The 25,073-nt window shown below is 38.3% G+C and overlaps 1 protein-coding gene across 2 annotated transcripts in view; it reads left to right on the top strand.

Annotated features, from left to right (window-relative positions):
• ARNT2 (aryl hydrocarbon receptor nuclear translocator 2) overlaps nucleotides 1–25,073 on the top strand; it is a 260,460-nt gene that overhangs the window by 54,800 nt on the left and 180,587 nt on the right. For both annotated transcript variants that reach the window (XM_036737135.1, XM_036737136.1), the window contains exons 2-3: nucleotides 11,194–11,305; nucleotides 18,876–18,923. In XM_036737135.1, coding sequence (XP_036593030.1) covers nucleotides 11,194–11,305; nucleotides 18,876–18,923 — 160 coding nt within the window. The remainder of the gene's footprint in view (nucleotides 1–11,193; nucleotides 11,306–18,875; nucleotides 18,924–25,073) is intronic.

Below are 25,073 nucleotides of genomic sequence, written 5' to 3'. Positions count from 1 at the left end.
AGGGAATAGAGATGGAGTGCTCCATGGGATGCTTCTGACCTGGAAATTCTGTTGTCACTTACATCCTCTCCTTGCTGAGAATCATATCAAACATCGGAGAGGAGACCACTGTAGCAGGAATTGACTTGATCTGCCAGTTAAAGCTGAAATATCTACCTGTAAAACTCTAGTCTTTAGATTTTGGAGGTCTTGGTCTGGCTAGAGAATAGGTCCTTAAATAAAAAGCTAGGAAACCCAATTTCCATTTTTGACTGTTACCTACTTGTAAAATGGAATTTAGGATCAGATTCTTCCATTCATGTAAGCTACATTTTGGAAGTTTGCTGGGCCTTTTTGGTATCACTTTCAGCTAATAATAATAATAGCTACTCATGCTCCACATTTTACAGAGAACTTTCTTCATTAAGTGAATAGGTAAATTCTCAGAGGTCTAGCCTGGGCTAATTTGGAATTGACTATTTTAAAAGATCATTGTTGGTCCCTTGGTTCACCTCTGCCCTCTGGACTGGTAAGGATTGAGTGGGGATGAGGCTCTGCCTTTTCCTTTTCATGGGATTCTCAGTACTTACATATTCATCTTTTTTGTTGCTTCTAAGTACCACTGCCACTTGACTTCCTGGGGGCAATCATTTCTCTGCACCATGTGAAACCCTAAAGCTCTGGCAATTCCTTATTTAATTAAGAAAGAAACTTGGTAAGATTTTTGTTTTTGTTTAACTATTCTTAGCAGTTTTGGGTACTTAATTTGAAATTTGGGGTTTTAATTCTCATACCTCACATTGGTTTTTTTTGTTTATATTGTTAAAAAAGGCTTAATCTTATTGACTCATTTTTGAGGATGATATGAATGTTGAATACACCAAGTTCTCAACTCTTAAAAAAAGATGGTTGTTGCAGTTCTGGAATAGATTCTATTTGTTTTCCAAATTTTCAGTACTTTGCAGGGCTTTTTAGAAATTCAAAGTCTGAATGTCTCCCTGTATTATGATGAGCTACATAGAAACCCGAGTTTTGCTTTGGGCTTGTTATAGGAAGCAAGGTAAAAGGGGTTTCATCTGTAAAAAAAAATCCAAAGTTATGACTTCCCCACTTTTTTTGTCAGCTCCAAGCAAATATGACTAGAGATAACCTGTGGGATGTAGGTGGGATAATACTGCAGCAGCTTAGGAGAGGCTAAGAGCCAGAGACAGCTGCAGGTCCTCTAAGGTGATATGATGGCTGTGCTGTTGGATTGTAAGACTCCAGGACTAGAGAAGGAGCTCATTGTGACTAGCCAGAGGGAGCAAGAAGATCTATTTGGAAAGGTGATATAGATCGGTGATGCCAAACTCAAATGGAAACAGGGTCCACTCATCTGTAAATAAGGATTCTGTGGACTTAGTTTTAAAATGTACTGTTATATGTTTTTTAAATTTTTATTTATTTTGCTAAATATTTTCCAGTTGCATTTTAATCTTGTTCAGGCTGCCCTTGGGAGTGTTATGTGCCTCATGGGGCCTGCCAACTAAGTGTTTGACACTTCTGGTATAGATCACTAGGCAAGTGGAGTCATCCAAAAGGGGATCCCACAGGAAGGAACACTTTAAACAATCTTTAATCTCATCAAGGTGACCCTCTTTCCAAGTACAAAGTATAGCTCATCCCAGCCTTTTCATCCTGTGTGAGTCTTTTCTATGTCTTCCCCGAAGGCCTTCACAGGGGTTCCACTCAACATGCTAGGGATCTTCCTTTAGTTATCCTGACATTTCAGGGACACCACGGCAGGGCTGTTTGTCAATTATCCCAGCATGCTATCCACATAATAGATTTACTTTCTCATCATCATTCATCTTTCTACTGATGTTCTTTTTTAAATAATGTAATATTTTCCTCCATACATGTAAAAACAATTTTAAACATTCATTTAAAGAATTTTTTTGTTCCAAATTCTCTCCCTCTTCCCCTCCCTTCTCTCACCCCTCCCTAACAATAAGCAAATTGATGTAGGTTATATATGTGCAGTCATGCAAAATATATTTCCGTGTTAGTCATGTTGTAAAAGAAAACACAGACAAAAAACCCCAAGAAAAATAAAAAAGTAAAGAAAAAATATGCTTTGATCTGCATTCAGACTCCATCTGATGATATTCTTCAGGCTTTTTCTCTTGCACAATTCTTGGTCAGTAGTATTTTGCAACCCTCTCATGCCTACCACGCATCTCTTTATTGTTGTTTGGGTGAACTCTATTAATTTTTTGGCTACTATGAAATATATAAATATGTGTGTGTGGTGTGTGCACACGCACACACACTATGGGCATAGTTGTATAAATAAATGTCTGTGTGCATATATATACACACATATATTAAAGCTTAAAACTGCACTAAGACTTTTGTTATGATGTAGAGAAAACAGAGAAATAGAGACAGAAATACAATATTACCAGATGAATATTGTTAGTAAAAAGAGGAACATTTGTTTTAGGGAGTAACCTGCAATCATTCAAAACACAATGTAATTTCACAAAGTTGGGTTAGCTGGGAATGTGCATGAATATTATCTAGAAAGTCCAAGGTCAAAACAGAAATAATTATGTAGCTCAGAGGTTCAGATCCGATATCAGGAATAGCAAGGTCAAAGTTCCAATCCAAAGTTAAGGTCTCAGTACTATCTCATCAGAGTCAGGATTCAAGGATGGAACAGGACAAAGCTGTATTCATTAGTAACTTTAACCATAGTGGATCTGACTTTATTGCTTATTGAAATATTAGGAATCTACAAGTTAGGGAGAGCCAAGATTTAAAGAATCTTCCACCTAGGGAGCCATTTGAGAACTGACATTCCAAGTGCCTTGGTGTTCAGTAGATTGTGGACTCTGCTTTGAAAGTCAGCATACTTTAAAGCTGAATTTCTCTTCTGTTTTCCTACAAAACATCCCATATAACCTAGAGTCTAGTTCAGTGCTTCTAAGTTCATTTGTCTACCTTTAGTGCATATTCTTGTAAAGAAGTGGGTTGATTTTTTTTTATGTTGACAGAATGGTGCTCACGAACACTTGAAAAATTAATGGTTTATTTTGCTATTCAGATAATTTGAGAATTCCTTTTATAAAGGGAAATAATTCTATCTCACTTTGCATTATAAGTAACTATGACTAGAGAATGGAGCAGTGTGACTTGACCAGGGATTCATAGTGAAACCGGGGGTCAGTACAGAAGCAGAATCCAGGATTGCTTGGTCCAGCTGTTGAATGGCAATGACTGGGTGAATCTCTTTTTCATTAGTCTGTTTTGGTACTATATTTTAAGAGATGGGGAATGCTTATGGCCAAGATGCATGTCTGCATATAGCTACTTTTATTATTTTTTTTACCATCTTCTACCATATTCCTCTCTTCTCTCCCCCACTGAATGAGTAATAGAATTATAAAAATGATTTTATTACTCATACTAGATAAATGGTTGGTGGTAGGGGGAGTGAAGTAGGCAGGAATCGTGATAGAAATGTTTATATAATGACAGTTTTGAAAAAAAATTATTCTGAAAATTTTTCATTTTTTTTTTGCCGAGGGAGCACTATCTTTGCAAGTGACTTCAGTTACATAATGAAATAGATCTTAATGCAACCTCCCAGCCAGTGCGCAAGAATCCTTTGTATAATATGGCTGATGAGTCCTTATCTGCCCTCTACTTGAGCCCTTCCAATGACAGGGAAATCACTGTTTTATGAGGAAGTTCATGCCATTGTTGGATAGCTCTGGCTACTAGCATGTTCTTATGTTGAGATAAAATCTGCTTCTCTGTGGTTGTTACTTCTTGGTATGAGTTCTTACCTCTGCAGCTGATTGGGGTACATATATCTAATGCATTTTCCACAAGATAGCCATTCAGGTGTTTGAAGAATGTACCTTCCCTGGGAAATGTTGCTTGATTTTCTCTTTGTTTCACTTGGAAACACTTAAACTCTGGTATAGATCCATAAATGCTGTCATGGCCTGGGGCTGTGCTAGTCTGGTCACTGAACTGTGATTTTAAGAGTGACACCTCATCCTCTGACTTATCTGCTCCTTTATCTGCCCATCGGTATTTTATTTTCTCTGCTGGTATAGACAGCTGAAAATAAATCCATTTTGGCTTTGCTTTGACTCTAGTTATTATCTCTGAGACAAAGGCTTAATTGCTTTACCTGCCTAGAATTGCTTAACAAGCTTAAAGCTGTCCTTTTCTGAAGAAGAATCATAGAAACATAAATTTAGAGTTGGAAGGGACTTAAATTTTATCTATTTAATCAACTTGTTTTTCCAAATGAGAAAATTGAGGTCTAGAGACTAGTCTAAAAACAGCTTGTAAATGAATTTTGTCTGCTTTTGTTGATTTTGACAGGAGCTATGAAGAAGAGAAATTTGTTTTGAACTTGATTTTGTTTCAGTTCTTTGTGGGTCTATTCTTAAAGGGTATTAAGGATAGAGTATGTAGAAAAATGCTTACTTCCACCTTTTCCACTGTATGACCTTGAGCCAGTCATTTAACCCTTCTAGGACTCAATTTCCTCATCTGCAAAGTGAGGTATTTGGACTAGAAGATCTTTAACATCCCTTCTAGCTCTAGAACTATGATGCTTCTTTTTTAAATTAATTCACTTTTCACCAGTGGAGTGGTCTTTTTTTTTCATTTGAGGGGATTTAAAAACAATAACATAATTTTAGCTATTTTTGAACTCTGATTCTTTGTTCCTGAGCTCCAAGTAAAGAATGTGTCTTAGAACGTGTGAACTCATAAAGGACAGGGAAGTGTCTTTGATTCTGCGTATTTAGAACATAGCACCCTGCTGCACTGGTAAAATCATTGAATCCCAGAGTTAAAAGGGACCTTGGAGACATCAGATTCATCTCAAACTTGAGCGTCCTTAACAAGGGTGCTCAACGTCCTCACAAACTTGCTTTGCTAACAAGGTTGCATCTAGTCTTCACAGGTGGGGAACTTTATACCTGTAGAGAGAAGCCATTCCACTTTTGGACAGCTTTAATTGCTCCAGCATCTTTTCCTCTGTCTAACCTAAATCTGTATCTTTGCAATTGCCACTCATTACTCACGGTCATGCCCTCAGGGACCAGGCAAAGCAAGCCTAATCCCTCGTCCACATGAAAGCCCTTTGGATATTGACAGACATGATGGCTAAATTCAGGGAAATTCATCACTAGCAGGTTAGCCACTAGGTAGATTTTTTGAAACTCTAGAAACTCATGATTAATATCTAAAGCATGGCCCGTTGGAAAGAGTGCCAGATGTAAGTATAGAAAGGCTATATTTGAAGCCTCTCTCTGTTACTGATCTGTTTGAACTTTGGGAAGCCATTTAACTTTTCCAAGACTCAGTTTTCCTGTCTGTAAAATAAGTAAGTTGGGCCCGATGATATCCAATGGCACTTCGAACGCTAAATCGTTGGTTCTATGATCCTATGAAAATCCAGGGTAAGTATCCTGCTATGTCTCCTTATCTGCTTTTGACCACTGCCTCCCTTTATCTACCCTCCCTCCGATCACTGCTTCCTCTTTCTCTTTACCTCTTTCCCACCTACTTCCCTCTTGTCTAAGGTGATTTTTTTTATACCTGTGTGTGTATATTCTTCCCTTCTTGAGCCAGTTCAGATGAGAGTGAGGTTCAAGCATTGACTGCTTCCCCCCCACACACACACCTCTTCCCCCTCCATTGTAAAAACTCTTCCGTGTGTGCCTCTTTTATGAAAATAATTTTCCCAATTCTTCCTCTCCCTTCCCTTTTCTCCTTCTTTCTCACCTTTCCATTCTTATTTTGAGAGCATTCTAGCATAATAGACTCACACTTATGCCCTCTGTTTAAGGAGGCTCCTCTTAACTGCTCTGATGAAGTTAATGTTCTTAAGGATTACATGTATCATCTTCTCACAGTAATGTCATCAGTTTAACCTTGATAAATTCTCTAATTTTTCACTCATGCTTCTCCCGAGTCTTGTGTTTGAATGTCAGTTTTTCTATTCAACTCTGGTCTTTTCATCAGGAATATTTGGAAGAATTCTATTTCACTAAATGCCCATTTGTTTTCTCCTACAGGATTATATACTCAGTTTTGCTGGGTAGTTTATTCTTGTTTGTAATCCCAGCTCCTTTGCCTTCTTGAAAATCACTTTGCAAGTCCTCTGATCCTTTATAGTGGTAATTACTCATTCTTGTGTGATCCTGACTGTGGCTCCACAGTATTCGAATTATTTTTTTCTGGCTGTTTTCAGCATTTTCTCCTTGACCTGGGAGCTCTGGATTTTGGCTATCATAGCTCTGGGATTTTTCCTTTTGGGATTTCTGTAAGCAAATGACCAGTGGATTCCTTCCATTTCTACTCTGTTTCCTGCTTCCATAATAACTGGGCAATTTTCCTTTGTAATTTTTAAAAATATGATGTCTAGGCTCTTTTTTTATCATGGCTTTCAGATAGTCTAATGATTCTTAAATTATCTTTCCTTGGTCTATATTCTAGGTCAACTGTTTTTCCTATGAGATATTTCACATCCTTCCCCCCTCCATTCTTTTGATTTTGTTTTATTGTTTCTTGATGTCTTGATGGAATCATTAGATTTCACCTTACCAATTATAATTTTTAAGAAGGTTTTGTACTTCTTTTACCATTTGATGAATTCTGATTTTTAAGTTATTTATCTTCAGTATTTTTGTAGCTCTTTTACTATTAGGATTATTCTGATTCTTAAGGAGTTATTCTCTTTAGTATTTTTGTGCCTCTTTTACCAAACTGTTAAATCTCTTTTCATAATTTTCCTGCATAGTTCTCATTTATTTTCCCAATTTTCTGCTACTACTCTTATTTGAATTTAAAACTTTTTGCTTTTTTAAAAAAAAATTGCTTATGTTCTAGGAATTCTTGTTGGGCTTGTGTCTAATCTATATTTTTCTTTGAGGTTTTGGTTGTAAATGTTTTCAGGTCATCGTCTTGTTCTGAGTTTGTGTCTTGCATTTCCCTGTTATCAAAGCAGATTTTCATGATCAGATTCTTTTTTTTTTTTTTTTTTTTTTACTGATTTTCCAGCCTATTTCTTGACTTTTGACTTTATATTTTGTGAGCTCTGTTCACTTCTGAGGGGGATGACTGGCACAGCTCAGTCTCATGGCCTATAGGCTTCCAGTGTTGTGTGATCAGCAGAGAGGTCTGGTCATTGTCTCCTGGTCTACACTTGGTGCTTAACACCTATAGGGCCCCTGTTATCTTATGACTGTGACTGCTTCTCTCTGTACTGGAATTGCAACCCATAATGTGACTTTTTCTTGGCTTTCTTACTCAGAATTCTATTTGGTGTTTTCTGTGGTCATTTTTAGGAGAAGTTTTATGTTTGGCAGTTGTGATCTTTCTCTCTACCATTGTGACCCTGTCCTGCCCTCTATGTCTCCTTATTCACCATGAACTCTAAAACGGCATAACAAATTCCCCTTCATATTCCCAGTGTTTCAAATTAGGCAACAAGTTCCTCCAAATTTGTCATGAAATTTAAGTGGTTTGAGCTGAGAGAGCTTTTCAGCAGATATCCAGAAAGTTGAAGTCTTCTATGACTACGATATCATCACGATCTGCTTCTAGAGTTCATTGTTCATGGTCTCCTTATCCTGGATGTGGCATGATGGAGAGGGAACTGACCTAGAAGCCAGAAATGGACTAGGTTCAAATACTGCTCCTGATATGTGCTGACTGTGTGATCCTGGGCAAATCTCTTCACCTCTCAGTATTTTAGGCAACTTTCTAAGACTATGAGTTACAGACCAAGTGCTGACCTGCATTGGTGGAGGGAGTTCCTCCCCCGAGAGTTTCCTACATGAATAAAATCACAGTTACTGGTTCTAGCCCCACCCAAAGTTACAGAATGAAGGCTCCCTTTGAAGAATGAAATGATTGGTCTGATGTCTCCTCCAGGTGACTTTTTCCTGCTATGTATTGTCTGGTGAAGGAAATTGAAGGCTACAATCTTGTGATTTTTAAAGGTCATGAGAATGAGCCATTGAGAGCCATTTAGAGGTAGCTGGTAGCTCAATGGGCAGAGTGCTTGGCCTAGAATCAAAAAGACCTGAGTTCAAATTTGGCCTCAGATACTTACTAGCTGTGTTACCCTGGGCAAGTCACCTAATCACTTTTTGCCTCAGTTTCCATAACTGAAAAATGGGGATAATAATAGCACATACCTCACAGGGTAGTTGCGAGGATCAAATAAGACAATATTTTAAATGCTTAGCATGCCTGACACATCGTATGTGCTATCTAAATTCTTATTCCCTTTGCCTTTCCTATCTGAGAGTTGAATCCGTGCAGGTGTTTTCAGCCAGCCCATCAATGATGCCCCTTAACCCTGCTCTAGCTAAGACAGGGACCCAGGAAAGAGGTCAAATTTGGATATAAACTTGGGAGGACCAAATACTATATAGGAACTGGATTAAATCTGAACCTACTGTCTCCAGAGTTTGGGATAGTATAGTAAAGAGTATGCCCCTGAGGTATTGGGGGGGAAATATTCTTACTTTTGTTATTGTTCATATCCCAAATAAATAGCCCTTTGTAAAAGTTTAAAAAATGAAATTATCAGCAAAAGTCTAAAATTTATCAACTATGTAATCCATCTCTGTGCTTTTAGCAAAAAGAACTCTCTAGCAGATGCTTGGGAAGTTGAAATCTTCCATGAAAACTATGTCATAGCTCCATGTCAACTCTGTGAACTACTTTCAGAACTCATCTTCCTTTTGTACTTACGGTTGTGTGGTTTGCAATATAACTTTGCCCACAACATTGCCTTTGTTCCTGTCACTTCCCCCACGCCAGATTTGTTCTTCACCCAAATGTTTTTCATTATTCTTATTAGTATCTTATAAGTATACTTATCTACTATACTTATCCTTCTAGATTGTAGATACCCTCACAGGAGTATGTCCTCTTAACTTATAATGACAGTCCAGCATTCCTTTTATCTAATTTCCTCTTTCAGAATAGAGCACATCCTTCCATTGCCAATTTCAGTCATCAGTCACCCCACCAAGTCTCAGTGATACCTTTACGGTCAGGTTGACTTTCTTGTATTAGCAACTCTACACTGATTATTTTTTTAAATTTATTTTCTCTTTTCCTAGAGAGATATTACCTCTTGTAAATCATTGACCCTCTTTACTATCTTTCTTCCTTTGTTGTATCTGCTGATCTTTCTTCTTTGCCATCCCATTTTAGTATATGAAGATCTTTTTAATGACATCGGCAAATCTCCAGGCAAATATGGTCAGGAGTCTGCCATTGATGTATCATAACCGGTGATCCGTAAATCCAAATATCATTTTTTAATTCTGTATTCAAAAACTAATTGTTAATGTCAAGGATATGTTTATGAAAGTGCTTATTGATGGCAATGATGTACCACTGTTTCGCTGATTTCACTTGTTAAATCGTTTATAACCAAAATGCATAACTTATTGACCACAGAAAACTCTCTAAATTGGTTAAACATTTGAATGGTCTTAGGACTGTAGGAGGTGACAGTATAGGAGTATGATTATAGACTACTTAGATTAATATTAGATTTGCCCCAGATCTTAGACCCAACCCAATAGTTTGATGCAGTAACTTCATCCTGGGTTTGCAAGCATGTATTTCATTCCATCTTTTAGAAAATAAAATATTTTCACCAGAAGGGTGTTCAAGTAACATAACTAGTAGATTATTTGTTGATTTTACATTGCTGCTGTAGAGCTATTGCCACCTAAAATAAAGCAAATTTGTGAGGAATTAAAGGGAATTATCTTAAAGAAGAGATTATTACTTAAATATAAATTTCAGTGTATATTTATAGTGCAGTAAGTACTATCAAGGAGAAATAGCATAGAAAAGAAAGCTGGCCTCAGAGTCAAAAAGGTCTGAGTTCATATCCAGGCTTTGACACATTCTGATTATATGACCCTGAGCCAATCAGTTGGCCTTTGAGTACCCCAGGCAATTCCCTAAAACTATACGTTTCAGAGAAGGTATTCACCTGTATGGATAGAGGAAGTTCCTCACCAGGAGCACCCCGGATCAGTGCAGTCATAGGTCCAGTAAAAAACGAATAGGGAAAAGTAGGAGTCTTCATCCATCTCAAAGTTCTATAGGAACATTTATGTTAAGATTCCATGTATTAAGGTTTTGCATTCTTTTGTGATAGACTCCAGTAGAACTGTTCAAGTTGACCTTCAGTCATACAGTATTTACAAAATGTTGTGTGTTTTGACATGATTAAGTGATGACAGTTACACGGTTCATTTTCAGATTGCTGTTTGGGAAGGAAATAGGACATGTAGGAATGAACCAGATCTCACACACAAAGAGTAGTGCACACATCACCCAGGTCTTGTATCGTGCTGTCAACATACCATGATATTATTTTTCTATTAACTTGGGCACTGATTCCTTTGTTTATCCTTGAATGCCTTTCTGAAATGGATTGTTTTAAGCTATCACTTCTATTATATCCCTGAGTGAGAGTTGAACTAATACAAGTAAATTCTTGTGAAGTCATTCTCAGGAACAATTGTACTGCTTACAAATATACATGTTCTCATAGAGAGGATGTGTAAAATATGTCAGGACTGCATAACATCACTAGAATTTATTTTTAAAAATCCTTTTAATTCTCTGTATCCCCTAAGCAGTATGCGAGATCCTCCTTGGGAATCCTTTACTTGCTGGGTATAAATTAAAGATTTTGTACAATGCATTAATATATTTGCAAAGGCACTTTATTTACCTTTTGCAAGGCACCCTATGGGATTATTTCAGTCTCTGATTACCAAGGGCAAAGCCCCCATAGACAAGAAAATTAATCTCCTCTCAAAGAGGAACCATCTTTGTTGAAGGAATATGATGCCGTAGTTTTATAGCAAATTGGCCAATGCTTGTATAGCTACGAGCAACACACTACGATTCTTCTTCATTTGGCAATAGCCATACTGCTCGGGAAAGTCAGATTTTCCCATTCACTCTCTGAGTTGAATGTGAGGCCCCTTTGAAAGTGATCATTTCCTCTTTAAACCACTTTCTCAATAACTAAATTCTTAGTTCCTTGGCTTGAAATAGTTAATAGTCCTTCCAGAGACTCCTGTGTCTTGTTGCTTGTTTTGGGGCCTTGTTGGCACAGATAACTAATGGAGTTTTGTTTTGAATTTGCAGAAATGGCTTCTGATATCCCTGGATCAGTGACTTTGCCCGTCGCCCCCATGGCAACAGGGCAGGTGAGAATGGCAGGAGCCATGCCTGCTAGAGGAGGAAAGAGGCGTTCCGGGTAAGCAACTTCAGTATTTCAAGGTCAACTTCACCCTGGTAAATGTCACTCAACCCTGATAGCCTTCATGCTGGGGGCTTGTTTGGGAAATCAATTTTGTACTCTCTTCTTCTAGAATGGGAACTCAGCAGTTTGCCTGAGGAATGCTGAAATTTTTGTAAGTTAAAGAAACAGGCACATGACTTTGCCAATATAAGTGATTGTGAATTCTACACCAAACTGATGAGAACTCTGTCCTTGGGAAAATCTGCTTCTGCATCCTGCCGGACTCTAATTAAGCCATTTAATAGGCACTCACTCGTCTGCAGTGACCTCACTGAGGATGAGCAGTCCTGATCATAAACACAGAAGGGAAGGCAGTGACTAATTCACATTTCTTTGTGTGGCTTGTGGTGGGCTGAACAAGAAAAAAAGCCTCTGCAGCAAATACCTGCCCTTTGTTTTGAAATCAAGCTTTGTTGGCGTTTCATTTCATTTCATTTCAGGAAAGTTAATGTTGAGCAGCTCAATTTCATAGGGTTTGCAGATTGTAAGGGTCCTTTTGGGTTCCGATGACCCGGGTTTAATTCCTAGCTCTGGTCTTTATGATGTGTGACCTTGGGTAAATAATTTTTCTTCTCTTAGCCTCAATTTCCCCATATGTGAGATGAGAGGGCTGCACTAGATAATCCTAAGACCTCTTTCCTTTCAGAATCCATATTTCAATGTTCTCCGTCAAAAGAATATATAAGACATTTGTTTTTAAAATTGCTAAGCTACTAAAGTATTATCAAACTTAAGCTTCAAGCACACTCTGGGTCTTAATTCTGTGGAAAAGGTATGTTAATCAGATGATCTGGGTAATGAATAATAAGTGAAAATATTTATGGCATGATTAACTCTCCATTATCCACAATTCATTTATGGTTACTGCAGAAGAATTGCTTTTTTTCTCTTTCTTCCCAGTCACTAGTCAGACATTAAACATTTATTAAGTGCCTACTATGTGCCAGGCACTGTGCTAAGCTCTGGGGATACAAATAAAAAAAAAGAGGCCTTGCCCTCAAGCAGCTTATAGTCTAATGGGCAAAGACAACACACAAAAGACAAAAGGGAGCTGAAAAGGGTGAGAAGGGAAGGTACCAAGCATGGGGGCCATGATGGAGATATCCAGCAAAGTCTAGCCGACTGGGATATGAAGAGATGGCTGGTCTGGGCATGTTCCTTAAGTGCAGGTTTGGGGAGGAGCTTTTTGCTCCATCCTCCAGTCAGAGAGGCAGAGGTTGATGATGAGGTCTGAAGGCAGGGAACACTTTCAATGCAGTTCATTCAGGGCCCTGTCAGGGAAGTAGGTGGATTGCTCACAATTAACCTGTGAACCAGAGTCAGGTCGTAGGTGGGCAGGATGGGCCCGGGTGGGTGTGCGCCACCTGTTACAGCCAGCTGTTTAAGGGCTCACCTTTATGCTGGCGATCTGTCTATTGAGCCCAAGTTGGCTGCTTCCTTTACTTCTCTTAGTTCTGATGCCCTGAATCCTGATTTTTGCCTTCTTCACATGTTGGAGTTCTCATAGGATCGTTGATTTGGAATTGGGAAAAACCATTGAGGCCATCTAGTCAAACTCTCTCTCATTTTACAGATCAGAAAACTGAGGCTCAGAGAAGTAATTTGCCTAAACTTACACAGCTTGTCAGTGCAGCACTAATTCAGCATCACTTCTTCTTCAGTCCTCACCCCCGACCCCCGATCAGGAAGGTGTTGGCACCTGTGAGTCTGAACCAATCTGGTGACCTAACCCTAATTCCTGATTGCCCTCTTTGCTTGTTGATTTAGTGTAGTATCACTGACCATTCCATAGTCACTCAGTTGAAAAGACTTGAACCCCTTAACCTGATAAGGTCATAGAAATATCATTTCTTGGCCATGGTGTTAAACTTAAAAAGCTATAGCAGTAGCTGAGACCTAACTTCTATTTTTCCTTAAAAGCACTCCCCACCAAAAAGCAAAAGATGAAGAGAAAAGCAGACAGAGAAGACAAAGGGAATCAAGGGGAGAATCAGCTCAAGATGATGAAGAGAAAGCCCAAGATGGAACTAGCTTATAGAATAATGGTAGATCCCAATTGCCTCATTTTTGTCACATTTTATGTGATAAATATGTGATTGATAATTTATGTGATTGATAGGTTCATGATTAATTTTTTTTCCCTAGGACTAAATACTTTACTATGACTCTTGGCTACATTTGCCTACCTTTTCTCTATGTCAGGCCAGACTTGGGTGAACTTGGTGAAACTTGGGTGAAAAGGCTCTTAAAAGTTCTGTTTCAATAAGTTTTCCATAGCCTCATTGTCTAATAGGAAAGCTGTCCTAAACAAGCCAGCACCCCTATATGAGTTTATCTTCAACAAATTTTGTTGAGTTTTTTTTAACCTACTCTGATTTTTCAAATCCTTTATTGACAGTCTTGCCCTAACATGATTCACCATGAAGTGGGATGTGGTTTAAGCATATTGTTCAATGTCCAGAGATATTAGTTTATCTTAAAGACATCCAGAGCTGTATTTTCATCAACATATGGAACTTTCATTAAGGAACCTTCCTCTATCAGTGCACATCTGCAACTGTTCTGTTGGTCTTAGAGTTGCCTGGGGCATTTAGGTTTGCTGCTTTGCCCAGGTTCATACAGCCAGATGTGTCAGAGGTGGGTCTTCTACCCAGGTCATTCTGCCTCCAATCTTGTAACTACCATTATTCTTCACTGCCTGTCTTTCTTAAATACTTCACAGGCCTTGTTATGAGATGGTCTCAGGTAAAAGGTAGTCCTATAGCTCTGATCCCCAGGACTCAGTGTGTTAATGTATATATTTAGTACTTAATACAGCCTGTAGTCTAGCAAGAGTCTAAATCATAAAATATCAGGGCTGGAAGGGGCCTCAGACATCATAAAACTTTATCTTTTTGTTTAACAGCTAAAGAAACTGAGTCTCAGAGACATGAAATTTTCTAAGTGACATGGTAGCAAATCTGCAACTAGAACCCAAGCTTCCTTATTCTTAAGTCCTTATTCTTAGTCACTTACCTTTCTGTTTCCATTCCGGAGAAGCATGTGACTCAGATAAATAACAATGAGAGAGAGAAAAGAGAAAAATCTATGCTTAGTTAATGTTTTACATTAGGCTGAGGGGATGGTGCATTTCCATTATGGAAAGGAGAAACAGGGAAAAGCTGAGCCACAGACAGGATCAAGACTCCTAACTGTTCTTCTGCCTGGTCATCGTGCTGTGACTTAGTAATTTATTTATGGATTTCCAAGCCAATAGAAATGTTTATTCTCATTTGGATTATCCATGTCTGCCACTAAGGGTTGATTATACTTCGAACAGTGCTTTGACCTTGAGAACCTCGTGCAAACAAACCATTTGCATCCCTGTGTTTGCCATTTAGAAGACCTGGTGAAGGTACATCAATTTTAGACTCCTCATAGACTTATTAGAAAGGTATTGATGCAAGTAACTTAAAATGTCCTTTCTCAACCTTTCTAATTTCAGTGGATGATGCCTATGTTGGAGGTAGCTTCATTGCAACTTGGTGTCAGATGAAGAACTGGATATTTTTTAAAAAAAGTTAATTTCATCACAATTATGTCTGGTTATTACCCTTCCCTTTTGGGAGCTTGCAGATCTTAGCCTCTCTCCACCACTATGAAATTAGAGGTTTCTTTCCCAATAGATATACCCAATTTAAGCACTCATTTGCTGAAATGTTTTATTTGATTTGTGTTTGCAAATGAGCTCATTCAAACATTGAAAATATATACCATAGTAAAGGCATTTTATCATTGCTTTATAGAAACATCAAACTGTTTTTGATTCTTTCTTTGCTGCAGTGGCAAATTACATGAAGAATTAAAAACTACAGTTGTTACTGATATTACTTTAAACTAAACATCCATGATTGCATGTTTTTTGTTCTGGTATCAGTAGAATCTCTTTTCTTTGGCCATAACCAGTGATACATTATTGCACAACAATAATTATAAAGATCCTTATCCACCATGTCTCCCCAGACTAATTTTCAACCCAGAAGTGCCTTGCCCAATTTTGGGGGGAAGGAAAAGTTCATTCTCATCAATAGTGGAGTGAGGCAATACATTTTCAGCCAACCTCATCCATTAATTGTATTGCATTTTTAAGTTGAATAAAATAAGACTTAAAAGTCACATTTTGATTCATTGACTTTATTATCTTAGCTCATTCTGAATTATAAAGACATATTAAAAAGACAGACAAAGTGAAGGATGGTTTATTAGGACCTTTTAGAGCCAAGGAAATAAGCATAGCTCATTTTTTTGTCGTGTTTTAAAAATTAAAAATTTTCAGTGGAAGCAGAAGACACTATCTGGGCCAACAGATTTCTGAAACATCCTTTGTCCTATTGTGTGAGCTGCTTCTGTTGTATTGCTGACATGCATTCTGCCCTGTATGAATAGGCAATCTCGTGTTTTGGTTACAGGTGAGTTGTTTGGAGGATTTAGAAACTCTGTGTTATCTCCTGACTTCAGCCTCCACCCTGCATCCATTAGTAAGATAGAGACACTGCATTTTCTTTTCCCATTTATAGTTCAGTCTGACTCCCTGGGATTTCTGACGAATCTAAAGAACTTTGGGTCCAGGTAGTGGTATTGTCCTTTGCTTATACCGACAATGGATCGTAGATGACTTGAGCACACTGAGGACTCAAGCTGTAACATTTCATTCCAATACAAATGCAAAGAGCTGCATTCTTCTAATTTAGAAGGATATGGAGCTGCCTTAGCATTTCAAAAAAACTAATTGTGGAGACTGAGGATGAATATCACTAAAATACAAAAATAATTCTATCAGGGCTAGTTTAAAATTTATATGATTATTATTCATGACATATATATATTAACACTGTGTATTAGATGACATTTCAATAATAGCACAACTATGGAGCATTTTAAGGTCTACAAAATATTTTTCTCATAACCATGTGAGGTAATTAATACAAATATTACCATGCCCATTTTACAAATGAGGAAAAAGGCCAAGAGGTCCAACGAACTTGCTCAGGGGTCACACAGCTAGTAAGTGTTAAACTGAAACTCAAATGCAGATCTTCCAAGTTCCAAGTTCAGAGCTGTTCTCACCATATCATGCTTAAGTCTCTTATAAAATGTCACTCACATTATAAAGGTTGAGACATTTGAGTTTATAATAAAGCACAATTTTAAAGTTGAACGGACTTTCTGTATTACCAAACCTTGACAAAGGCTTTCATAGACAACTTTCCTTAGAGTTTAGCAGTGCCATCTATTTTTCTAATGATTTTGGTACATTTTTGCTAGCTCTAAAGTGGTGTCCTCATTTGATGTAAAGGCTTCAGTTTCCCATAATGACCACTGGAGGGCAGTATATCTCTACTGTATTTTTGTTTGAAGACAACTACTTGTTTATTTTTTGCTGATATCTTTGAGTGAAGTGTAGTTTTCAGCAAAGCATTGATGACAGCAGCGATGACAACCATTACATGCAGTATAAACTATTTTCACTATAGCTTCGCTTTAAAAAAAAATCCTGTCTGGCCACATTTTTAAACAAGTAACCACTTTCATAATGCTTTTCTTTTTAATAGACTTCTTCCAACTTTTCTTTGTTTGCTTTTACTCTATCTTAAGTCCTCGTTCTGACTTCTTGTAGATCATTGACACTAAGTTACACCATATGGTATGTATGTTTCTGGGTCCTTGCAGTAGATTGTATGCTCTCCGTATGTATGTGATTGTATATGCACTTCTCTTTCTTTCATTTCCTCCCTTTCATGCTTTATCACTATACACAGACGTTATTTGTATCACTGTTACTGCCCAGACCCGTTATCTAACTCTTTTTGTTCTTACCTCTTTAGACTAGTGTGACCCTTGTTTCAGTTACCCACCGTGCCCAAAGCCAGAGTTTATGGGAACAGAGCTGGCCGTTATGTAGGAAACGAAGGCGAACCTCAAAACGACAGCTGCTCCCCCTGGAAAACACCATTAATGATAGTCCACTGCCCTTCACCAAGGTTTCAAGTTTGTTCCGTCAGTTCTTTAGAGTAAAACATCATTTTTCTATACGCATCTCCCATCTCTTCCATTGCCCTGTGCTAGGAAGGCTGTTCCCACCTGGTCTGTCTGTAGTGAATGGCCTTCTTCATTAAATCTCCATTGTCTTCTTCAGACACCATGGATATGAGACAGGAAGGGGCCTGGCAGTTCCCCTTTGGATTTAGTAAGAGGTGATCGCTTTTTCAGGACAACTCTTTTTGTGAAGTCTCTGCTTTCCCCAAAGAGGGAGCATCCCCTGATCTTATCTTTCTTCCCTAATGATACATAGTATATGGGGGGGAGGGAGGTATTGATTACATTCACAACCTCAAATTGGTTCTCTGTGTTCCATAAAGTGACGATTCCTTCTCCTCTGGGGGCAGACTGAGCTGGGAAGGGAGAAGAGAGGCGGGCCCATTGTTACTGACTGCATGCTCAGGGTGACTTTTGCCTTACTCCTAGTGATGCCTGTGATATCCTTCCCTACCCCACCCCACCCCGACTTCCAGGTGAGGGCATCTCTCCCAAGAAGCCACAACCTACCTGTTCAGAGGCACTCTGAATTATTATTCTGTTAACTTTCATAAGGCTTTGGATGTGTACTTTATGTATGTTAAACCAAATATTTTAAAATAATAATGGGTTATAATAGTCTGTATTGATAACAGTTTTAAAAAAACCTTCCAGATTTTATTGTTCCTTTTTGTCATATAGAATTAAGTAAAGGCCTAGACAAATTAGTTTAAGTAACTAATTAAATTAAGTAAGCAGACAGTTTGAATCACTCAGGTCAAAGCAGATTATTCTTTTTTCTCAATTCATCCTAAGCTAATTATTGCCTTAAATCTCATTTTTTTACTTAGCTTTTAGGTATTGCCTGAGGATTTTCATGCAATGGATTGATATACTTTTATTTTAAGTAATTATTTTCAAACTTTCCTTTTAAAAAAACCTTGAAGTTGTATAGGTTATAAAACATCCATACAAAGATGTTGAAAAAAAATTATAAAAATAATATTATACATATATATACATATGTAATATATCCAGGTTATACACACATGTAACAATACAAATTATCTAGAGCAGATATCTTCCAATCCGTTGGGAAAAAGGAAACACTGGCTCTTCAAAACCTCTCAAGTGAACACTGACTCAAAGCCATCTGTGGTATGGTTGCAGAGACCTTCTTAGGAGATTTGCCTTAATTTTTCTGTGAAAACTCATGCTTGTGAGTCCAGTGTGACCTGAGCTATAATATCACCTCTTCTCACCTGAATGAATGTCCCTGAACGTCACTGCCCCTGGCCAGTGCCTATGGCAGGGTGGCGAGACTTCATTGTCTTTACATCTTTGGTGACAACCCAGTGATTTTATTTTCAGCACTACAAAGGCCGGGACTCATTTTGGATTACCCGCTCCGGTGCTAAGGTAGAATTTTACCCAGTTAGATAAAGGCTCACCAGAGGTCTTGCTTTTTCAGAATGGACTTCGACGATGAAGACGGTGAAGGCCCCAGCAAATTTTCAAGGTGAGTTATTTTTTTTTCAATACTTAAAACGAGCCTCTCCTGCCAGGTAGGACAACCACACATAAATGAAGGTTTAAGCCCAAATCATATTATAACATTCATTCTCTGCATCTTGGATATATTACCCTTTTCTAATTGTTTTTCCATTTTTTTTTTTTTTTTGCTTAGACTGTTTGCGTAGGCTGGTGTTTAGTCACGTGGCTGCCAACTGAATGCTTGACACAGCTCTTCAGCCTCAAACCTATTTTATTTAAAAAGATGAAGTGAGATAAATAATTAGCTGTTTTTTGTTCTCATTGACAAAAATTCTATTCAGTAGATTCATTTGTTTATACTTTTTAGAAAGGTCAAGAATTATAGTTAAAATATCTCAGGAGGAGGCATGTTTTTCTACCCTTGAAAATGAGGAAAATGTTAGACACTGAACTTGCTTTCCTCCAACAAATAAAATGTCAGGCTGTCAAGTAACTCATGACTCTTTTGTGGAATGTCTTTTATAAACAGAGATCTTTTTTGATATTAATGGCAATTTGTCTAAAACATGGACTTTTAAAGTGGAGTATTACGCCCTGTTTGAGCCTTAGCATTTATAATTAAATTGCATTTTGGTATTTTTAGCTAACTTTGTTGGGCTTATATGTATGTATTCCTTAAAGTATGTAATTTTATTTAGGAGAGGCAGTGTGGTGCAGTGGGTAGAGAACTGGCCTTGGACCTGGAGCTCCAGTCTGTCCCCTGGTACCTATTGGCAGTGAGGACCTAGGCAAGTCACCTAAGCCTCTTAGTGCCCCAGGCAGCTCTCTGAGACTTTAAGTTGAGGAGAAGGTGATATTCAATACTGGTAGAGGAAATTCCTCACTGGTAGTTCCATATGTCAATGGAATCATAGGTATGTTTTTTTTTAAATACCTGTTTCTGCTGGGATAGAAAAGCGAGATGATGGAGGATAACTTCATCATTCACGGAACTTTATGGCAAAGAGGCGGCACAACGGTGGCCCTCCCTTCCTAACAACGCAGGTTAGGAAGACCTGAGCTCAGATTTGGCCTCAGACTTTGTACTTGCTATATGATCTTGGACAAATCACTTAACCTCTGTTTGCCTCACTTTCTGTAAATGGGGTTCATAAAGGCACGTAGTCCTCAAGGTTATGAAGATCTTTTAAGGCAACATTTGTAAAGTGCTTAGCACTGTGCCCTACACATAGTAAGTGCTATATGAGTGCTAGTTATTATTGAAGTTTTGGTAGCAAATTTAGAAGTTTTGAGAAGACAAAAACTGTTTTGTTAAGGTCTGCAAATAGGTAGCCTTACACTTAGCTGTGGTAAGAGATTTCCTCTTCTTCTCCTCTTTCCCACCCCCATCTCAGTGACAGACAGGGCCATTTATGGACTCAAGAAATGGATGAGCCAAATGAGGGGACCTGAGAGAACACTGTCAAAGACAATCAACATAAATAAGCTTTCTGTGCATTCTTCTCTAAACTCAGGAGTCCTAATTGGATCAGGTCCTTTCTTTGTTAAAAAAAAAATAAGCTTTAGAAGTATAATTTGGAATGCTAAGTGTGTTCTATTTCAGGGGCTAAGCTGCTGCTACTACTACCACCACCACCACCGCTATCACTGTTGCTCCCAACACTTACATAGTGCTTTAAAAAGTTTCTTTCATCTACATTGTCTCATTTCATTCCCACAAAAACCACATGAGGTGGACAGAGTATTACCTCCACTATTACCTCCAATTTATTAATATTAAATGTTATTACCTCCAATTTGCAGATGAGGAAACTGAGATACCAAGAGTAAGTGACTTTCATAGATTCCACAGCCAGTAAGTGGCATAGTGAGATCTCAAACATCCATCTTCTGACCACACATTCAATGCCCATCCCCCAGTCCAGAGCTGACCTGCCTAAGTATTAGTTGATCTGCTGGTGGTAATCCCAAGAGCAATATTCCGATTCTAGCTCCCTAAAGAACTCGGGAATATCTCATTACTGAGGTTATGAACATTCCATGGACTTTGTTATGGCAGCCTTCATAACTGGATACCAATCCATAGCCTGCTTAGTTTCTTTTTACCCAAAGCAGCAGGTTTCTGTCCTTTAATGAACTGAAGTCCTCCCTTCTCTCTTTTTGCCAGTGGAACAGATTTCATCTCACAGCTGTTTATAATGGGGTAGGAGGATGAGTCTGATATAATGAGCGTGCTATTTTGGGGTGACTTATGGAAATCAGGGTGATCATATCTCTTAATACAGGTCATCTGAGGATGCCTTGGTAGCATTTGCCTTTCTTTAGATACTGTCTTTGGTAGAGAAAGCCTTCTTAGTGCAATATCTTGAATAGGTCCCTTTCCTTAAAATACATGCTTGGGTAAGGGATCCCCCACTTAAGTCACTGGAGCACAGTCTCAGATTTGGGTGAAATCAAAGATGTGAAAAAGAACATCGACATCTGGTCTGAAGATCTTGTAGTTCCCAGTCAAAATAAATATATAACTTTTCAACAATGAAAGATTCTTAAAATTTCAATAAAATGTGTGTATCTGCACACTTAAATTTTGTAATATATAACTGCATACTGGTGAGGAATCTTTTATTTCTATATACAAAGTAGCCTTGAAAATTAGCATCCATCTATATATACCTCTTTTTGTTTTTCTGTTGCTGTTTTTGAGAGAAAATTCTTACCACAAGTAATTGTGTACCAATTCCTTCTTGACATGATTTTCCTTTAGATAACACTTGTTGATCTCAGGAGATCATGATTGTTGGTGTCCAAGAATTTATACTTTTTCCCCTGCAAGGAATGAGGATCAGAGATGGAGAATGACCTTTAGCAGTAAGGGCCGGTGTCAGCAATAAAATGACACGGTGGTAATCGCTATAAACTGATCAAATAATTTAGTAAAAAAAAAAAGCATAGAATCTCATAAGTTTCCAGTATGTTCATGAGTCAGTCTCTAAATGTTTCTGGTCTAGGTTTAAAGCTATGCAATTATGAACTGTATCTGACTAAAAAATACTTGCAGTGTTTGCTGTTTTGTAGGTTTGAATTTGCAAGGTTAGCAAGTATGAAGGTTTTTTTTTTTTTCAAAAATGGCAAAGTCTTTATGGAAAGGGGCCAGTTTTTATTCCTCTCTGTATCATGTTACCCATATCACCTTCCTCCCCATCCCAGAACCTAGCACACCTCCATGAGGCAGTCAATAAATGCTTGTTGAATGAATGAATGTCAGAAGCTAGGTGCTTCTGTGATATGCAGAGTCATAGGATCATAGAATTTAAAGCCAGAAGAAATGAAAACCTTTCTTTCTAAAGAAGAAACTGAGGACAAAGGAAGTAAAGTGACATATCCAGGGTCATACAGGTCATAAGTAGTGGAGTCAATAGAAGTCCTTCGACATCAGTCCTATTGCTCTTCCCATGATAGCAAGGAGGAAATTCCCTGAATTGGGAAAAAACTTCCGTATTTCTAGAACCCAAGAAGCCAGAAGGAACATATTACATCCTTGCTCAATAAAACCCAAGTAAGATGACCAAGGGAATTCTGATGCGGCCCTCTGTAGTAGCAATTTAGAAGGACGCATTTGCATTTCATTGACATAAAGGGCCAAGCATCAAACTGTCATCAAGAGAAGATTGATGTTTCTATGGAGAGTCCTTGATGCTTGCCAATATTGGTTCTTTAAGTCCAAAGGAGTCAGCTTTGCTTTTTAAAACTGGGTGATTTGCCGAAGGGGTATTCTTGACTTCTTGAAGATCCAGCTCTGTTCCTTGAATTGTCTTTGATTCATAGTCTTCTATAGTATCTCCTGGTATCCTCTGGGAACCCTTGTTCCCAGCACTCTATATTACAAGCCAAGGGACCATAGGAGTAGTCAAACAAAAAAACCTTAGACTTTAAGAAAGCTGAGTTTTAAAATTTAAACTAGTAGGTATGATACAGTGACCAGAGAGTCTAAAAAAGATTACAGGTCATAAGGAATGAATTTTTGTGAAATAAAATTCTAACTATAAAATCATCAATAACCTAGTGAGAAGGACAAGATGGATAGACGGTCATATCAGCAAGGAATAATTCAAAAGCATGTCTCAAAGCTATGAGAATAGCATTTAAAAGGTTAGATTCCAGAATGAGCTGAAGCTTGCAACAATGTTAAGTATAAGGAAAGGGGCTTTTTATTGGGAATGGAAGGGAAGGGGAAGGACTTGGAGTTTAGGGTAGGTAGTGATGCTGTTAATGGTGACGGTGGTTTTTTGCATGCCTGTGTCTGAACTTGGAAGAACAAAAACATCAGCTGTGACAAAGAATCCAGAATTACCCATATCCTGCATGGTTCTAATTTTCTCCAAAAAGCCAGGTCTTCAAAATGAAAAAGGTCGAGTAAAAGGGCATAAAAGGAATCATAGCCCATCTAGGTGAAGATATAGTAAGAGAGCACTTTAAAGGAATTCACCGCCATTCTTGGTAATGTTCAGTAAATTTTGGAGAATGGCAGAGATATCAGGAAACAGGATAGACAGATATCTACGTGTATGTTAGGAATTATAGACCAGTAAGTTTGATTTTGGCTTGTAGAATTCTAGTCTCTCTCTCTATATATATGTAAATTATATGTTCACACACACATATATAATGATTGGATTGGAGTCATGGAACAAAGAGACTTAACTAACAACTGAGGGAGTCAGGAAAGGCATTTTGAGGGTGGTTGCACTTGGGCTAAGCCCCAAAGAGAACTATGGCTTCCAAGAGGAAGAGATGAGGGAATGCATCTGAGGCACATGCTGAAACATGGAGGGTGGAGGTGAGCAATAGAATGTCCTGATAGAGAGAGCACTGAGTAGTGTGGTTTGGCTGAAACATAGAGTTCATGACAGAGAAAATCATGTATAATTAGCCTTGAACTATAGGTTTGAGCCAAACTGTGAAGGGCATTAAATATCACATGGAGAGATTTGTTTTTTATCCTGGAGACAGTGGGCAGTTTAGGGAATGACACGATCAGATGAAAACTTTAAGAATATCCATTTGTCTGCTATGTGGAAGATGGATTGGAGAAGGGGCAGACTTGAACTCAGGAAAATAATTAATAGGTTGTTGCCAGATGACTTAGTAAAAGATCTCACCAAGTGAGAGGTGATCAAGGCCTCAATTAGCATGACTGTGGTGTGAGTGGAGAGAAGGCGATGGACTAAGAGATGTAGAGATGGTAGAATCTAAGTTTGTTAACTGGTTGGGGGGAGTAGGGGGGTTGGGGATGAATAAAGGTGAAGTTAATGTTTTAAAGGATCAGAGATTTGACATGCCTGGTCAGAGCTTTGGCTTTGGACAAGATACTGGTGAAGTAAGGAGCAAAGGAGGGGGGTTGACTTGGCTGTGAAAGGGGAGAGAGAAAAGAATTTACAAACTCTAGCCCTCTTCCTCTGTAGAAATAAGCTTAGTGATATGATATAAAGGGAAATATTTGGTCCAAAAAATTTCTCCCCCACCTGCTTGAATTTCACCAGCATCAAAGTGACTTGTTTCCACAACCCTTAGTTGAAATGAATTAAGGGAATAGGAGTTTTGATTGGTGATAGTGGTGAAAATGAGCGAAATATGAGTTGGAACGTGGGGCTCCCACAGAAGATGATGAAGAGAGAGGAATTTGGGCAACCAGAGGACAATATGGCAGCCTGGGATATCTGGAGCTGTTCAGAAGAAGGAAATATGAAATAGAGAGGAGGATGTTTCAGCTGTCTTCATGTACTTAAATGATTTTTATGTTGAATAGAGACTGGCCTTGTTCTGTGTGAGCTCAGGGTCAGCAGAATGAGGGCCAGAGGGTGGAAGTTGTAAAGAAGCAAATTTTGGTTTGGAATCAACAGGTGGAAGGATTGTCAAGATAGGCTGTGGGCTTCTGCTCCTTAGAGGTCTTTGAGCACAGGCTAGATATCTATCTGTTGCATTTGGTATAGTAGCCATTCCTTTTGTGTGTGAGTTGAGTTAGATGGCTGCTGACGCCCCTTCCAACCATTGAATTTGGTAATTCTGAGGATCATAGAAAGGACACAGACCTGTGTTGCTGGTGGACGTGCACATTCATGTGCAAAGCTTAGTGGGAATTTTGGCAGCCTTACCCACATTCGCTTTCATGAAACAT

The sequence above is a fragment of the Trichosurus vulpecula genome, chromosome 8 (genome assembly GCF_011100635.1).
Source record: "Trichosurus vulpecula isolate mTriVul1 chromosome 8, mTriVul1.pri, whole genome shotgun sequence".
Lineage (NCBI taxonomy): Eukaryota > Metazoa > Chordata > Mammalia > Diprotodontia > Phalangeridae > Trichosurus > Trichosurus vulpecula.
This window is presented reverse-complemented; position numbering and strand designations above follow the sequence as displayed.